Source organism: Anomaloglossus baeobatrachus, chromosome 4, assembly GCF_048569485.1.
Source record: "Anomaloglossus baeobatrachus isolate aAnoBae1 chromosome 4, aAnoBae1.hap1, whole genome shotgun sequence".
Classification (NCBI taxonomy): Eukaryota; Metazoa; Chordata; class Amphibia; order Anura; family Aromobatidae; genus Anomaloglossus; species Anomaloglossus baeobatrachus.
The window spans coordinates 128,558,187-128,571,471 of record NC_134356.1 but is presented as its reverse complement, the minus strand read 5'-3'; the positions used below and the strand labels follow the sequence as shown (position 1 = coordinate 128,571,471).

General features: G+C 44.6%; 1 protein-coding gene across 3 annotated transcripts in view; it reads right to left on the bottom strand.

Annotated features, from left to right (window-relative positions):
* Window positions 1-13,285, bottom strand: part of ACSL6 (acyl-CoA synthetase long chain family member 6) — a 439,484-nt gene that overhangs the window by 64,649 nt on the left and 361,550 nt on the right. For all 3 annotated transcript variants that reach the window (XM_075344540.1, XM_075344541.1, XM_075344539.1), the window contains one exon: window positions 6,194-6,328. In XM_075344540.1, coding sequence (XP_075200655.1) covers window positions 6,194-6,328 — 135 coding nt within the window. The remainder of the gene's footprint in view (window positions 1-6,193; window positions 6,329-13,285) is intronic.

Sequence of the window (13,285 nt, the reverse complement as noted above, 5' to 3'; positions counted from 1 at the left end):
CACTGAACACTGTTTAATCCATCATTAAAAATTTCAAGGAGTGTGGCCCACCTGCAAATCTACCAAGACATGTCCGTCAACCTAAACTTACCTCCCAAGCTAGGTGATCACTAATTAGAGAAGTAGCCAAGAGGCCCATCGGTCACTCTGAAGGAGCTGCAGAGACCCACAGCTCAGGTGGGAGAATCTGTCCATAGGACAACTATAAGTTGTATACTCCACATAGTTAGATGTTATGGAAGAGTGGCAAGAAGAAAAAGTGTTTGAAAGCAAGCCATAAGTCCCATTTGCAGTTTGCAAAAAGTCATCTAGGGACAGATCTAGAACGTGGAAGAAAGTGCTCTGGTCAGATAAGACGAAATTAAAACTTTTGGAGCTAAATGTAAAACACTATGAGTGTCGGAAAACGAAAATTGCACATCACCATCATCACCACCATCAAACATGATTGTGGCAGCATCATGCTGTGGGGATCCCAAGCCAGAAGAGCTCTAATTAGAGAGGCAGTAAAGTGGTCCATGGTCACTCTGCAGGAGCTGCAGATACCCATAGGCCAGGTTGGGAAATCTCTCCACAGGAAAACTATTAGTTGTATACTCCACAATCTGGCTTTTATGGAAGAGTGTCAAGAAGAAAGCCATTTTTGAAAGCAAGGAATAAGAAATACCGTTTGCAAAAAGCCATGTAGGGGAAACAGCTAGCATGTGGAAGACCGTGGACACTTATAGTAAGTCACGTGGGACAGGGGATAGACAGTGACCAAGATCTGAAGGGCACGTTACAATTATAAGTAGCTGAAAAAGTAACTGTATGGAAGGTTCAGCTCTTTTACCATCTGGAAAAACTTAAAAGCCACAGCCACAAAGATCTGTCTAAGGTAGATTAATTCCACCCTTTCCCACATAAGACCCCATTCCAGATTTGACATTTCAGTCAGAGTTTTACAAAAACAAAGTGGGGTGTGACTGTCATAGGGAGGGTAACAAACAACCTTCGTGACACAGACCAGAACGGACCAGAACGGACCAGAAGGGCCTACCTGAAGATTGGATATTGAGCACAGATTTATGGAGCTCTCGCAGAGGAGCAAAGTAGTACATGAGTTTCCGGGACGGTACATCCCCTTCATCAGATTACCTGATGAAGGGGACATACTGTCATGGAAACGCGTTTTGCAATTAAAGTGATAAACCTCCTGGTCGGTGTCGGTGTGGTTGGATCTGTGCAGCGCCCGGATTACTGCCCTTTTTCTATTTGAATTGTGGTCTAATCAGCTCCCAGGATGGAGTGGGCGGCCGGTGAAGCTGCGATCCAGAAACCTGTCAGCTGGGAAAGGGGGATACTATTCTAACGGAGCGGAGGAAGGAGGCAGAGAGGACTTCAGGCTGAAATCATCCTGACCTGGATCACTTTGCGGTGAACCTTTCACACGCGCTGCTGCAGTGTTGTGCCTGTCAGCACAACACGGTAAGGTGAGTGTAACTGATATCACATTCACCTCTTACCCGCTGACAGCTTCACACAGGAATGCCTTTTCTGTTTTCTTTATCTCAGGGAAAGGACAGGCACCTGTGCCAAGTATTCCTCCATATCAACTAGCTAGAATTTTATAGAATGGAAGGCAATGTATAAGAATGTTTTTAAAGAAAACAGTGCAACTATAGGAACATAAAACCTGCACAAAAATGGGGGAACATACAGAGTATTGGTAGATATTGTCTTTGTCAGCTCAACACTTACAGTACTTTGAAAAAGTATTCATACCCAGCACCGCAAATTTCAATGGGATTTAGTTCTGAACTTTGACTAGGCCATTCAAACACATGAATAAGCTTTGATCTAAAACAGGGGTGTCAAACTCTAGGCCCTACAGTCAAATCCAGCCCGCCACATCATTTTATGTGGCCCGCAAGGTCATGACACAGAAGGATTTAAATTTTGCGCTGGCACTGTTCTAGCCGTACGTGGAGCTTGCGGGATTGATCTCATGGTACACTTCAGTAAAATGGCGCTGGTAGCATTAAGCAATGTGTGCATGTGCAGCTGCCCAGCACCATTTTCCTAAAGACTGCCAAAAGATGAATCTGTGCAAGCGCCGGCCACAGCTGGGACAATGCCAGCTTTATATAAGGTTGAAGGAAAGGCACTCAGAGGCAGTGGGGAGGTTGCAAAGGAGCTGAAGAGCCTTCCACCAGTCCCGCCAAAAAGGCCCGCCCAATGTGAATGTGAAAGATGTGAATAGAGGAAGATTTCAAACACAGATTAAACAAAATATACAACATGTAAGTATCATTTTAATCAATATGAGAGAGCCCATATGGGCCTGCATGTAGTTGATTTAGTAAAATGCTGCTGATGGGTTCTCTTTAAAGAGCAATGTGGAGGTATGCGCCAAATCTCAAAATTCAAGATGGCACTCGTCCCCTGTGCTGATGCCACTTAATCTATCAACATAGCCAGCGATTACCAAAGGAGTGGAGCTAGCAAAAGGGAGCTGGTGCCATCCTGGAATCTGAGAGGACACTGCAAGTACCTAATAGAGGGGGCAGTGGCAACAAAAGAAGGTGGTGTCATCTTTGAAATTAACGGGGTGTAGTCAGTAGGCACTTAACAAAGGGGGTGTCATAAGCAGAGGGAGCAGGTTCCATCTTTGAACCTGTAAGACAGCTAAACAAGGACTCACTCTTAGCCCTAATACTCAAAGACAGCTCTCTTAGCCCTAATACCTAAAGACAGCTTTCTTAGTCTTCCTACCTAAGAAAAGTACTCTTAATTGTACTACTAAGGGACAGCTATCTTATAGCCCTACTATCCAGGGACAGCTCTCTTATAGCCTTGCTACCCAGGGACAGCTTTTGTACGGCCCTACTACCCAGGGACAGCTCTTGGAAAGCCCTACTACCCAGGGACAGCTGTCGTATAGCTCTACTATTCAAGGGCAGATGTTGTATAGCCCTACTACCCAGGAACAGCTGTCGTTTAGCCCTACTACCCAGCGACAGCTGTATAATAGGCCTACTACCCAAGGACAGCTGTGGTATAGCCCTGCTACCCTGGAACATTTCTTTGATAGCCCTACTACCTAGGAACAGCTGTGGTACAGCCCTACAACCCTAGGACAGCTCTCTTATAGCCCTTGGCGAGTTTGTGCATTGCAGTCCATTCCTGTTCCATGTTGCATGGAGATATGCATGCGCCTCTACAATTACAAGTGGCTCTTTGAAGGCAGCCATAATGATGATGTGGACCTTGGTATAAATTGGTTTGACACTCCTGACCTAAACCATTCCATTGTAGCCCTGGCAGTATATTAAAGGCTGTTGTCCTGCTGGAAGGTGAATCTGTGTCTCAGTCTTAAGTCTTTTGCAGCCTTTAACAGGTGTTTTAACAGCAAGTCTAAAGGATTCCCTTGTATTTAGCTCCATCAATCTTCCAATAAATGCTGACCAGATTTCTTGTCCTTACTGAAGAAAAGCACCCACACAGCATGACGCTACCACCGCCATTTTTGTTGATGGGATGGTATTTTCATAGCAACGTGCTGTCTTAGCTTTCCGCCAAACATAGCATTTTACATTTAGCCCAAAAAGTTATTTTTTGGTCTCATCCTACCAGAGAACCTTTTTCCACATGCTAGTTGTATCCCATAGATGGCTTTTTTGCAAACGGCAAATGGGACATTTTATGGCTTAATTTTAAAAATGTTTTCTTCTTGCCACTCTTCCATAAAGGCCACAGTTATGGCGTTTACAACTAATAGTTGTTCTGTGGACAGATTCTCCCATCTCAGCTGTGCATCCATGCAGTTCCTCCAGAGTGACCATGGGCCTCTTGGCTGCTTCTTTGATTAGTGCTGTCCTTGCTTGGGATGTCAGTTTAGGTTGATTGCTATGTCCTGTTAGCTTTGTAGCTGAGCTATATTTCTTCCATTTTTTGATAATGGATTAAACAGTGCTCCGTAAGATGTTCAGAGCATGGGATACTTTTTATAACCTAACCCCACTTTACTCTTCTTCACAATCAATCCCCAACCTGTCTGGTGTGTTTCTTGGTTTTCATAATGCGGTTTGATCCCTAATGTTCTGAAACAAACTTCTGAAGCTTTTCCAAACCAGCTGCAGTTATACTAAGAGCAAATCAAACACAGGTGGACATAATTTACTAATTAGGTGACTTCTTGAGGCAATTGGTCACTCAGAATTTTATTTGGGCGTATCAGTCTACAGGGGGTTGAATAGAAATGGATGTCACAGTTGTAAGATTTTTTTAAATGTTTAGAAAACCATGTATCCTTTCCTTTACACTTCACAAATGTTTGCTACTTTGTGTTGGTGTATTACATAAAACCTCAATAAAATACATTTAAACCTGTGGATGTAGTTTGAAAAATATGGAAAAGTTTAGAGTCTGAATATTTTTTTAAGGCACTGTAGGTTCTCAGTGCTATATATACAGTTTTACCTAATTTGTCCCTTGAGGACCGGACACAGTGGACAATAATTATAGTACTTAATTATTTATTGATCAGCTGACTGGCTGGCTACAGGACTTTAACCAGTTCAAGACCTGGCCATTCTCCACTATTCCTGACTAGGCAAATTTCGGGGGATTTTTTTATGTGCCTTTTTAAGAACTCTAAACATTTTTCTTGTCTGGATATTCAAAATTTTGGCTTTTTTTTATGAAATGTGGGATCTAATTTTTATGTTATATTCATATTCTTTTTCTTGCCCATATGTGGCAATTTTTAATAAAACTCTTTTTTATTACCTTTTAACATTTGTTCCCCTTTCAATCTATTTTGCTGCGCTAATAAAACCAATATGGACCAGCAGTGGCTTTTTAAGTATATTTTTGCTGCCTTTTTATGCTTTCATTAATTAATTTCACTCATTGTGACCCATAAAATATATTTGTGTGGTATATCAACATTTAATTCCTTAAGAACACTGGAATTTTTCATTTCATTTTCAATTTCAAGACAAGTTGTAGTCTTTAATGACACCATTGATTTTAGCATACACTGTTCATCAAACATTTTATGCCAGAATACTGACAAAAAAAGGTTTGAAAAGTTGCAAAATTTTTGCTCACTTTTGACATATTGATACCAGATTTTCCCATCTCTGTCATTTTGGCAGAACAGGAGCAGGACGGGGTGTGAGGTTACAACTGGTCAAATTCATGACAAGCTGTGGCGTTCCTTACACCAGAAATATTACTCCAGTCATTGCCTACATCAAGTCTACAGATTACATCAAATATGAATGTACAAGAAATAAAAAATTTTAAAGGGAACCTGTCACCAGTTTTGGGGCCTATAAGCTGCGGCCACCCCCAGTGGGCTCTTATACACAGCATTCTAACATGCTGTATATAAGAGCCCAGGCCGCTGTGTAGAATTTAAAAATCACTGTATAATACGCACCTAACGGGCGGTGCAGACTGGTTGAATGGGTGTCTCTGTTGTCCGGTACCAGTGCCTCCTCTTTCGGCCATCCTTATCCTCCTTCTTCTGAAGCCAGGGTGCATGATGCATCCTACGTCATCCACACTAGCATAGAGGTCCTGCGCAGGGCAGATCAAAGTATTGTAGTGCACCTGCGCAGGACCTCTATGCCGGCTAGTGTGGATGACATAGGACGCGTCATGCACCCCGGCTTCAGAAGAAGGAGGATAAAGATGGCCGAAAGAGGAGGCACCGGTACCGGAGAACATTGACACCCATCCAACCAGTCTGCACCGCACCACCCCTTAGGTGAAAATTATCAAGTGGTTTTTACCTTCGACACAGTGGCCTGGGCTCTTATATACAGTATTCTAGAATGCTGTATATAAAAGCCCACTGGGGGTGGCCGCAGCTTATAGTCAGCAAATCTGGTGACAGGTTCCCTTTAAAAGCTTCATTGTGCAAAATTTTTCTGAAGCCCAATTGCAAAAAATGATTATTAGCTCCAAATGTATTTAAGTGAAAAAAATTGCCCTGAATATGGACTTCCTATTTCAGTACTGATAAAAATATAATTCGGACAGAGTTTCCCCACTTTAATTACTCAGTATGGAAGCCCAAAGTTTTTGTTGGATTGCAGGATGTTTACTAGAAGACAACTCTAGAATGTAAAACTTCTCATACTTGGTCAGATCCACATGGAAAGTCCTTTTAATTATATTTTTACAGTATTTTTTTGTTTACCTGAACTTTATTGAAAAGTAGTTTGTCCCATAGACTGTTGTTTCGGACAACCCCTCTTCTAACTTCAGCATCCTTCCGTCGTGATGCAAATTCAAGGATCCATCTCTTAACAGGTGTATCAGCTTGACTGAAGATCTGACCCAGAGAAAAATATATTCTGCTTTAGCTTTAGTATATACAAGTTACAATTAGATATAAATAAAATAATTACAAATACTAGACAGCATTAAAAGCACCACTCCTGAATTTCTCGTTATTTCAGCACTGGAGTGGTGCTTTAAATCTACATCTCATGCCCCTACTCTTTTGCTCACCCTCTGGTGTCTTAAACTTTCACAAATGCTGCTCTTGTCCATCTTGTGACCGCAACTTTTGACTGTCTGGGAGTCGAAGTTACATTACGAGCTGTCAATGTAAGTCTTTGAAAGCCAAAATTAAGCTCTCATAGACTTACATTAAGTTGTAACCTTCGGCGTGGTCCATGTCACAGACTGCAGAAGACTGACCGGAGCAGTTGTGATAACATATATAGATGCCAGAGAGAGAGTATAGGACTAGGACAGGAAACTTAGATTTAAAGCACCACTCCAGTAGTAAAAGAAAAGCAAAAATTGCTGGAGTGGCACTTTAAGTCAAGAATCAAGATGACTCCAGAATGGCAGGCATAGCGGCTGTTCAGAGTGAGAGTCAGTTGTAGTGGGCAGTTGTTGGTAATGCTGCTGCAGAAAGGGAATAATTTGACCAATAGTAATATAATAATACATTTTATTTAAAAAGCGCCAACACATTCTGCAGCATTTCACAATGAAGCAGGGACACGTACAGCAATAAAAACAAAACCAAGTAACAAATAGTTCAACAATTAGGCTGGGGGAACATGGGTTTTATCGCGAGTCAATCGCATAACACTCAGCTCCCGCTCTGCTGGAGTGTAAGCCAAGTGTCATGCAATTGTCATTCTACTGTCCTGCGATCACAGCACAGCCGTGGAGGATAGGGCGGGCGCTGCTGAGGAGAGAGGGACTATTCTCCCCATCTCCTCCACTCTCAGCTGATGCGATTCTCGGACTGCACTCGCATTACGCCGGTGTAATTCGAGTGCAATGCTTTGTTTGTCTCACGCCCATAGACTTGTCTGGAATCGGATTCCACCAGCAGCATGCTGCAATTGTTTCCTCAGTCCGATTAGGGCTGAGAAAAAAAATCACTCATGGGAGCTGCCCCATAGAGTAACAGTGGTCCGACCGAATGCCATTTTGTATTCCATTCCACTAGCTCCGTTTTACTCGCCGTGTGTGCTGACCCTTACAGGAGTGAGGGCCCTGCTCGCAAGCTTACAGTTTATAAGGAAATAGAAGTGTAATCACAAATTAACTATGCATGAGAAGTGATAGTCTAAAGGAAAGAGTGTGCCTCAGAGGCCAAGCAAGTGAAGTAATCTAATATATAACGCTGAATGTGTGTATGTGTGTGTGTGTGTGTGTGTGTGTGTGTGTGTGTGCGTGTGTGTGTGTGTGTGTATGTCCGGGATTGGCATCTGCACCGTCGCAGCTACAGTCACAAAATTTTGCACACTCCCACTTCTGGACCCCGAGAGCGTCATAGGCTATGTTTTGAGGGGAAATTTTAACCCCGCGCTTTACAGTTATTCACCAAAAAACCTGCCTCCATTAAAGCGAATGGAGCTGGGAGCCACAGTGCAGCCAGAACTTCAGAAGAATGCGCAGCCAGGCCCTTAAATGGAATGTTGGCTTGTCATAATGCAGCCAGGGAAAGAGACAGACACAGACAGGGATAGAGGCAGACACAGACAGGGTAAGAAACAGACATAGACAGGGTAAGAGACAGACACAAAGAGACAGACTGACAGGGAAAGAGAGAGACTGACAGGGAAAGAGAGAGACAGGTTAACAGGTTAAGAGACAGACACAAACAGGTAAAGAGACAGAGACAGAGACAGACACAGGGAAACAGACAGACAGGGAAAGAGAGGGAAAGAGACAGACAGGGTAAGAGACAGACAAAGACAGGTAAAAAGACAAAGAGACAGACACAGGGAAAGAGACAGAGGGAAAGAGACAGACAGGGAAAGAGAGGGAAAGAGAGACAGGGAAAGAGAAGGAAAGAGACAGGCAGGGAAAGAGACAGACAGGGAAAGTGACAGAGATAGACAGACAGGGAAAGATATAGATAGACAGGGAAAGAGATTGAGACAGATGGAGAAAGAGACAGAGACAGTCAGAGACAGACAGGGAAAGAGACAGACAGACAAAGAGATAGAGAGAGAGAGACAGAGAAATATATACAGAGTGGGAGACAGACATTATAATTACATTTATATCTATTTGTTTTGTGGTTTTTGTGTGCAAAATACATTTTTGTTAATACATTCTATTTTGTTAACAGCAATTATTAACCCGGGCAAAGCCGGGTAGTACAGCTAGTATAAATTATATTCCTTCCCCATTTTTAACTCATTTTTGCTGATGGTACAAGCTGGCTTATTCTAAATGTTCTATTGAACTTTTGGTTTTTACTCTTTGTTAACTTTAAATGGTTATCTGAATTTAAAGGGAGTCAAAGTCTCCAAATTGCTAAGCCTGGTATTAAAGGGAATCTATCAGCAAGTTTTTGTTACCTCATCTGAGAGCAACATGACATATGCAGAAAATCTGAATGCAATGATGTATCCCTTAGATTACTGGGTGCAGCCTTACTGACAGAATCAGAATTTTTAGATTTAGTCACATAGCAGAGCTGGGAGAGCTGCCCCCACACACTCCAGGCTTTCTATACAAATTGTACATTGACAGTGAGGTATCAATCACTGGAGGGGGGCGTTTGGACTGCAATTGACATTGCAGTCTGAGCAATAATAAGGGCCCAGCTGATTAAACAAACTTAGCAAATAAATAACAGATCAGACTGTGACAAGACAGGCATCCATGAATATTTTGTGTTAACCCTTGCAGCATGCTAGCTTCAGCTTGCATAGCAAAAACTTGCTGACAGATTCCCTTTAAGATGATCATTTTATGAGATATTCTGCAGCTAGGTTGAAAAATGCTAATTTTAATATTAGATGTCGCGGGCGGGGAGGGAGCCGTCGCTGCTGCGCTCTCGCTGGCGCTTGGGTCCGGCGCTGCTGCTGCTCGGTGGCTCGAGCGGTGGGCCGGATCCGGGGACTCAAGCGGCGCTCCTCGCCCGTGAGTGAAAGGGGTGGTTTGGTTTGGGGATTTGGTCCGTGACGCCACCCACGGTTTGTGGTGAAGGTGGGCACCACCGCTGCTGGTGACGGGGATCCCGGGAGCGTTGTTAGGGAGCAGCTGAGATGTTTTCCCCCTCCGTGGGTACGGGGTGGTTGGTGGTCCCGGGGATGGTTGAGGTGACAGGGAAGCAGGGCTGGCAAGGTGCAGGGTCGCTTGGACTGCGCAGCGCGGTTCCAGTCGGCACGGTAGTACTCACTCAGCCACAAATGGAGGCACAGTCTCTGGTAAAACAAACGGCTGGATGGACGGGTCCCGCAGCCGGCTGCTGTGGCTTCTCCCGGACGGTTGGTGGTGGCTGCCTTTCCCTGCACCTTTTGTGTGTGTTCGGTCCCGATGGCTTTCCACCGGTAACCCGCTCCCCAGTGTGGATATATGCCGGAGGAGCCCTTTTGCCCACAGGCTCTGGCCCTGGGAACTCTAGCTGTGGCGGTAGCTGTATTTCCCTTTTGCTGTTTGAACGGTTGCCTTCAATCGGGTCTTGGCTGTTTGGAAACCCCTGGGGTTCCGGTCACTAATGAATTTGACCTGTTTAACGGCGACTCCAAGCCTGGTCGGGGTCCGCAGGCCCTGCCGGTTTGTGCTTGCTTCACTTTGCTCCCCGGTTCGGTACCGGCGGGCCACCGCCCGTCCCCGGTCCTACGGTTCGGCGTCGATCTGCCTCTCCTGCAGACGGCCCCCACCGTCTGCCAACCTTGCTCTCGGTGCCCAGGCCACGTACCCGGACACGGTCAGTTTTGCTCCTCTACTACCACTTCCCTAACTCAACTCCAACCTCACTCGAGCTCTGCCCGAGCTTCACTCAACTGACTTCCTTCTCCCGCCTCCAGGACTGTGAACTCCTCAGTGGGTGGGGCCAACCGCCTGGCTCCACCCCACTTGGTGTGGACATCAGCCCCTGGAGGGAGGCAACAAGGATTTGTGTCTGACTGATGTGCCTATCTCGGGGTGGGGGGTGTTGTGTTGTAGTCCCTGTGACGACCTGGCTAGTCCAGGGCGCCACATTAGACATTATTAAAGGGAACCTGTCACCACTTTTTTGGCCTATAAGCTGCGGCCACCACCACCGGGCTCTTATATACAGCATTCTAACATGCTATATATACCCAGGCCGGGGGTATAACATAAAAAACACTTTATAATACCTAACGGTCGCGCGGTGGGCCTAATTGGCGTCTCCGTTGTCCGGTGCCGGCGCCTCCTCTTTCGGCCATCTTCGTCCTCTCTCTGAAGCCGCGGTGCATGACGCGTCTACGTCATACACACTCGCTGGTCCTGCGTAAGCGCACTATAATACTTTGATCTGCCCTGCTCAGGGCAGATGATAGTGAGCCTGCTCAGGACCTGAATGCCAGCGAGTGCGTATGACATTGGACCCATCATGCACCACAGCTAGAGAAGAAGGAGAACAAAGATGGCCAAAAGAGGCGGTGCCGTACAATGGAGACGCCCCATAGGCCCACCGCGCGACTATTAGGTAAGTATTATAAAGTGTTTTTAATGTCATACCCCCGGCCTGGGATCTTATACACAGCATGTTGGAATGCTGTATATAAGAGCCCGGTGGTGGTGGCCGCAGCTTATAGGCCAAAAAAGTGGTGACAGGTTCCCTTTAACACAAATAATCATGCATCCATTTTTACATTGATGTATAAAGTAAGTACAAGAATCTTATCAGGTATAAAAGATCTATCTAATTATGTTTATGGTTTGTTTGTAATGTAAAACCTGACGACATACTGTATCTTCTTTAAAGACTGGTCACCTGTAAGTGCCAAGCTCACCACGCATTTGATTAAAAGAATGTGCATTGGTACAAGGCTTTATTAGACTTAAAAAAGCCTAGTAAATAAAAGTGGTTGTCCCAACTTAAAAAATGGTTTTGAAATGCCCCATTGCAATAGAGCGTCAGAATAGAGCGCTGTATTATCCCCAGCGATCAAACAGACAATGAATGAAACGGTGCAGCCCACGGGCGGCCACTTTTGCATTTTAACAAGGTACTCGATGGCATATTTTCACCATGCCCCTATCCACACCTATTTAGCAGTGAAGGACATTCAGAAGATGCCCCAAGCTCTTCATTCTTCATAATTATAATAGCCAGAGCGCTCTCATCTTTGTATAGCTTCACTATATTTGGCTTTTTTGTGTCTGTAATTCCATGTTCACACATTGCAAAAATCCTGTGTTTTTTTGTTATTGCCTGACAATTGCAGTTTGCTCCATTTTTTTCTGCCTTTTCCCCATTATTTCATGCATTTTTGGTGGAGATGTGAAGCTGCATTTTTAGTTGTTTTATAGTACAGAAAAGCTTTGATTCTGCACTTAAAAAAAACCTGAGGTTTCTTATATGCTTTTTTTAAAGCTCCACATAGAAGCCTCTAGAGTAGTGATGGGCGGACTCAGACTATAAAAGTACGGATCTGAAGGTTTCAAACGTACTTGAATGTTGAGCCTGGAATTCTCAGGGAATTCCGGCTAAAGATCTGGATCCAGCACTCGGGAAAAAAAAACAAATAAATGAAAAATAATGAAAATAAGAATGAAGCAAGTGCTTCATACTTACCGAGTCTCTGGCACGGCTGTAACTGCTTCTGCGGCCGCTCATTCTTTTTCCGGGGCTGCTCATTATTGCTCATCCATATGCACTGCTTTCCCCTTCCACTGGCATCTGTGATTGGTTGCAGTCAGACGAGCCCCCAGCCTGTGTGACAGGAACCAATCACCAGTCTGACTGCAACCAATCATAGGCACGGTCTGCTGGTCACTATACTATGGTATAAAAATAAATAAATAAATTGGCATAGGGTCCCCCCATATTATCATATCCAGCACAGATAAAGCATATGACTACAGGCTGCAACGCCCAGCCGTGCACTTACTCACAAAATAAGAGGAACCGTATGCGGCTTTTTTTTTTTTTTAAATAAATAAATAATTAAATAGACCATCCCCATTACTAATCTTAGGCATAGTGGCAGTTGTGAGCTGTCATTCACCCCTTATTAACCCAACTGCCACTGCACCAGTGTCCACAAAAATCCCAGGTGGCTGCAGGCTGCTATTTTTAAGCTGGGGGCCTCAACAACCATAGTCCTCCCCAGGATGAGAATACCAGCCCCACTTGTCGGGCTTTATCATGGCTGGGTAGCAAAATTGGGGAGGGACCGCAGCCTGGTCTTTTAATTATTTATTTAAATAAATTTAAAAAAAAGCTGCATGTGGTTCCTCTTATTTTGATACACAGCCAAGATAAGCACACAGCTGGGGGCTGCAGCCTCTTGAAGTATGCTTTATCTGTGGTGGGTCCCTATGCTAAATATTTTATTTATTTTTATACGACGATAAACGCACATAGTGTCTGTGATTAGAAGCAGTCAGCTGGCATACTGACACTCAGGGTGGGGGCGCATTTAACTGCAACCAATCACAGACGTGGTTGGGCAGGGAAAGCAGTGCATATGCATGAAGATAAATGAGCGGCTCCGGAAGTGAATGAGTGGCCTGGAAGCAGTTACAGCCGCGCTGGAGCCTCAGTAAGTATAGTCTGCTTGCTCCTATGCCCCTATCCCTTCTACCACCATGTTTAGTTCCCGGATTCTGGTCCCCATAGACTTATATGGTGACCGGCATCTGGACAGATAGCCAAGGTCAATCCTGAGCCTGAACCAGGGTTTTCTTTTTAACCCGGTTAGACTCGCCGGTCCCGGTTATCTAGGAGTCCGCCCATCACCATTCCAGAGAGAAAAAAGAACCAAAACTGTGTTCAGCTGTGTCTTTAGATGCACAGTGGGCGCAGTTTTCATGAAATCACATCCACTTT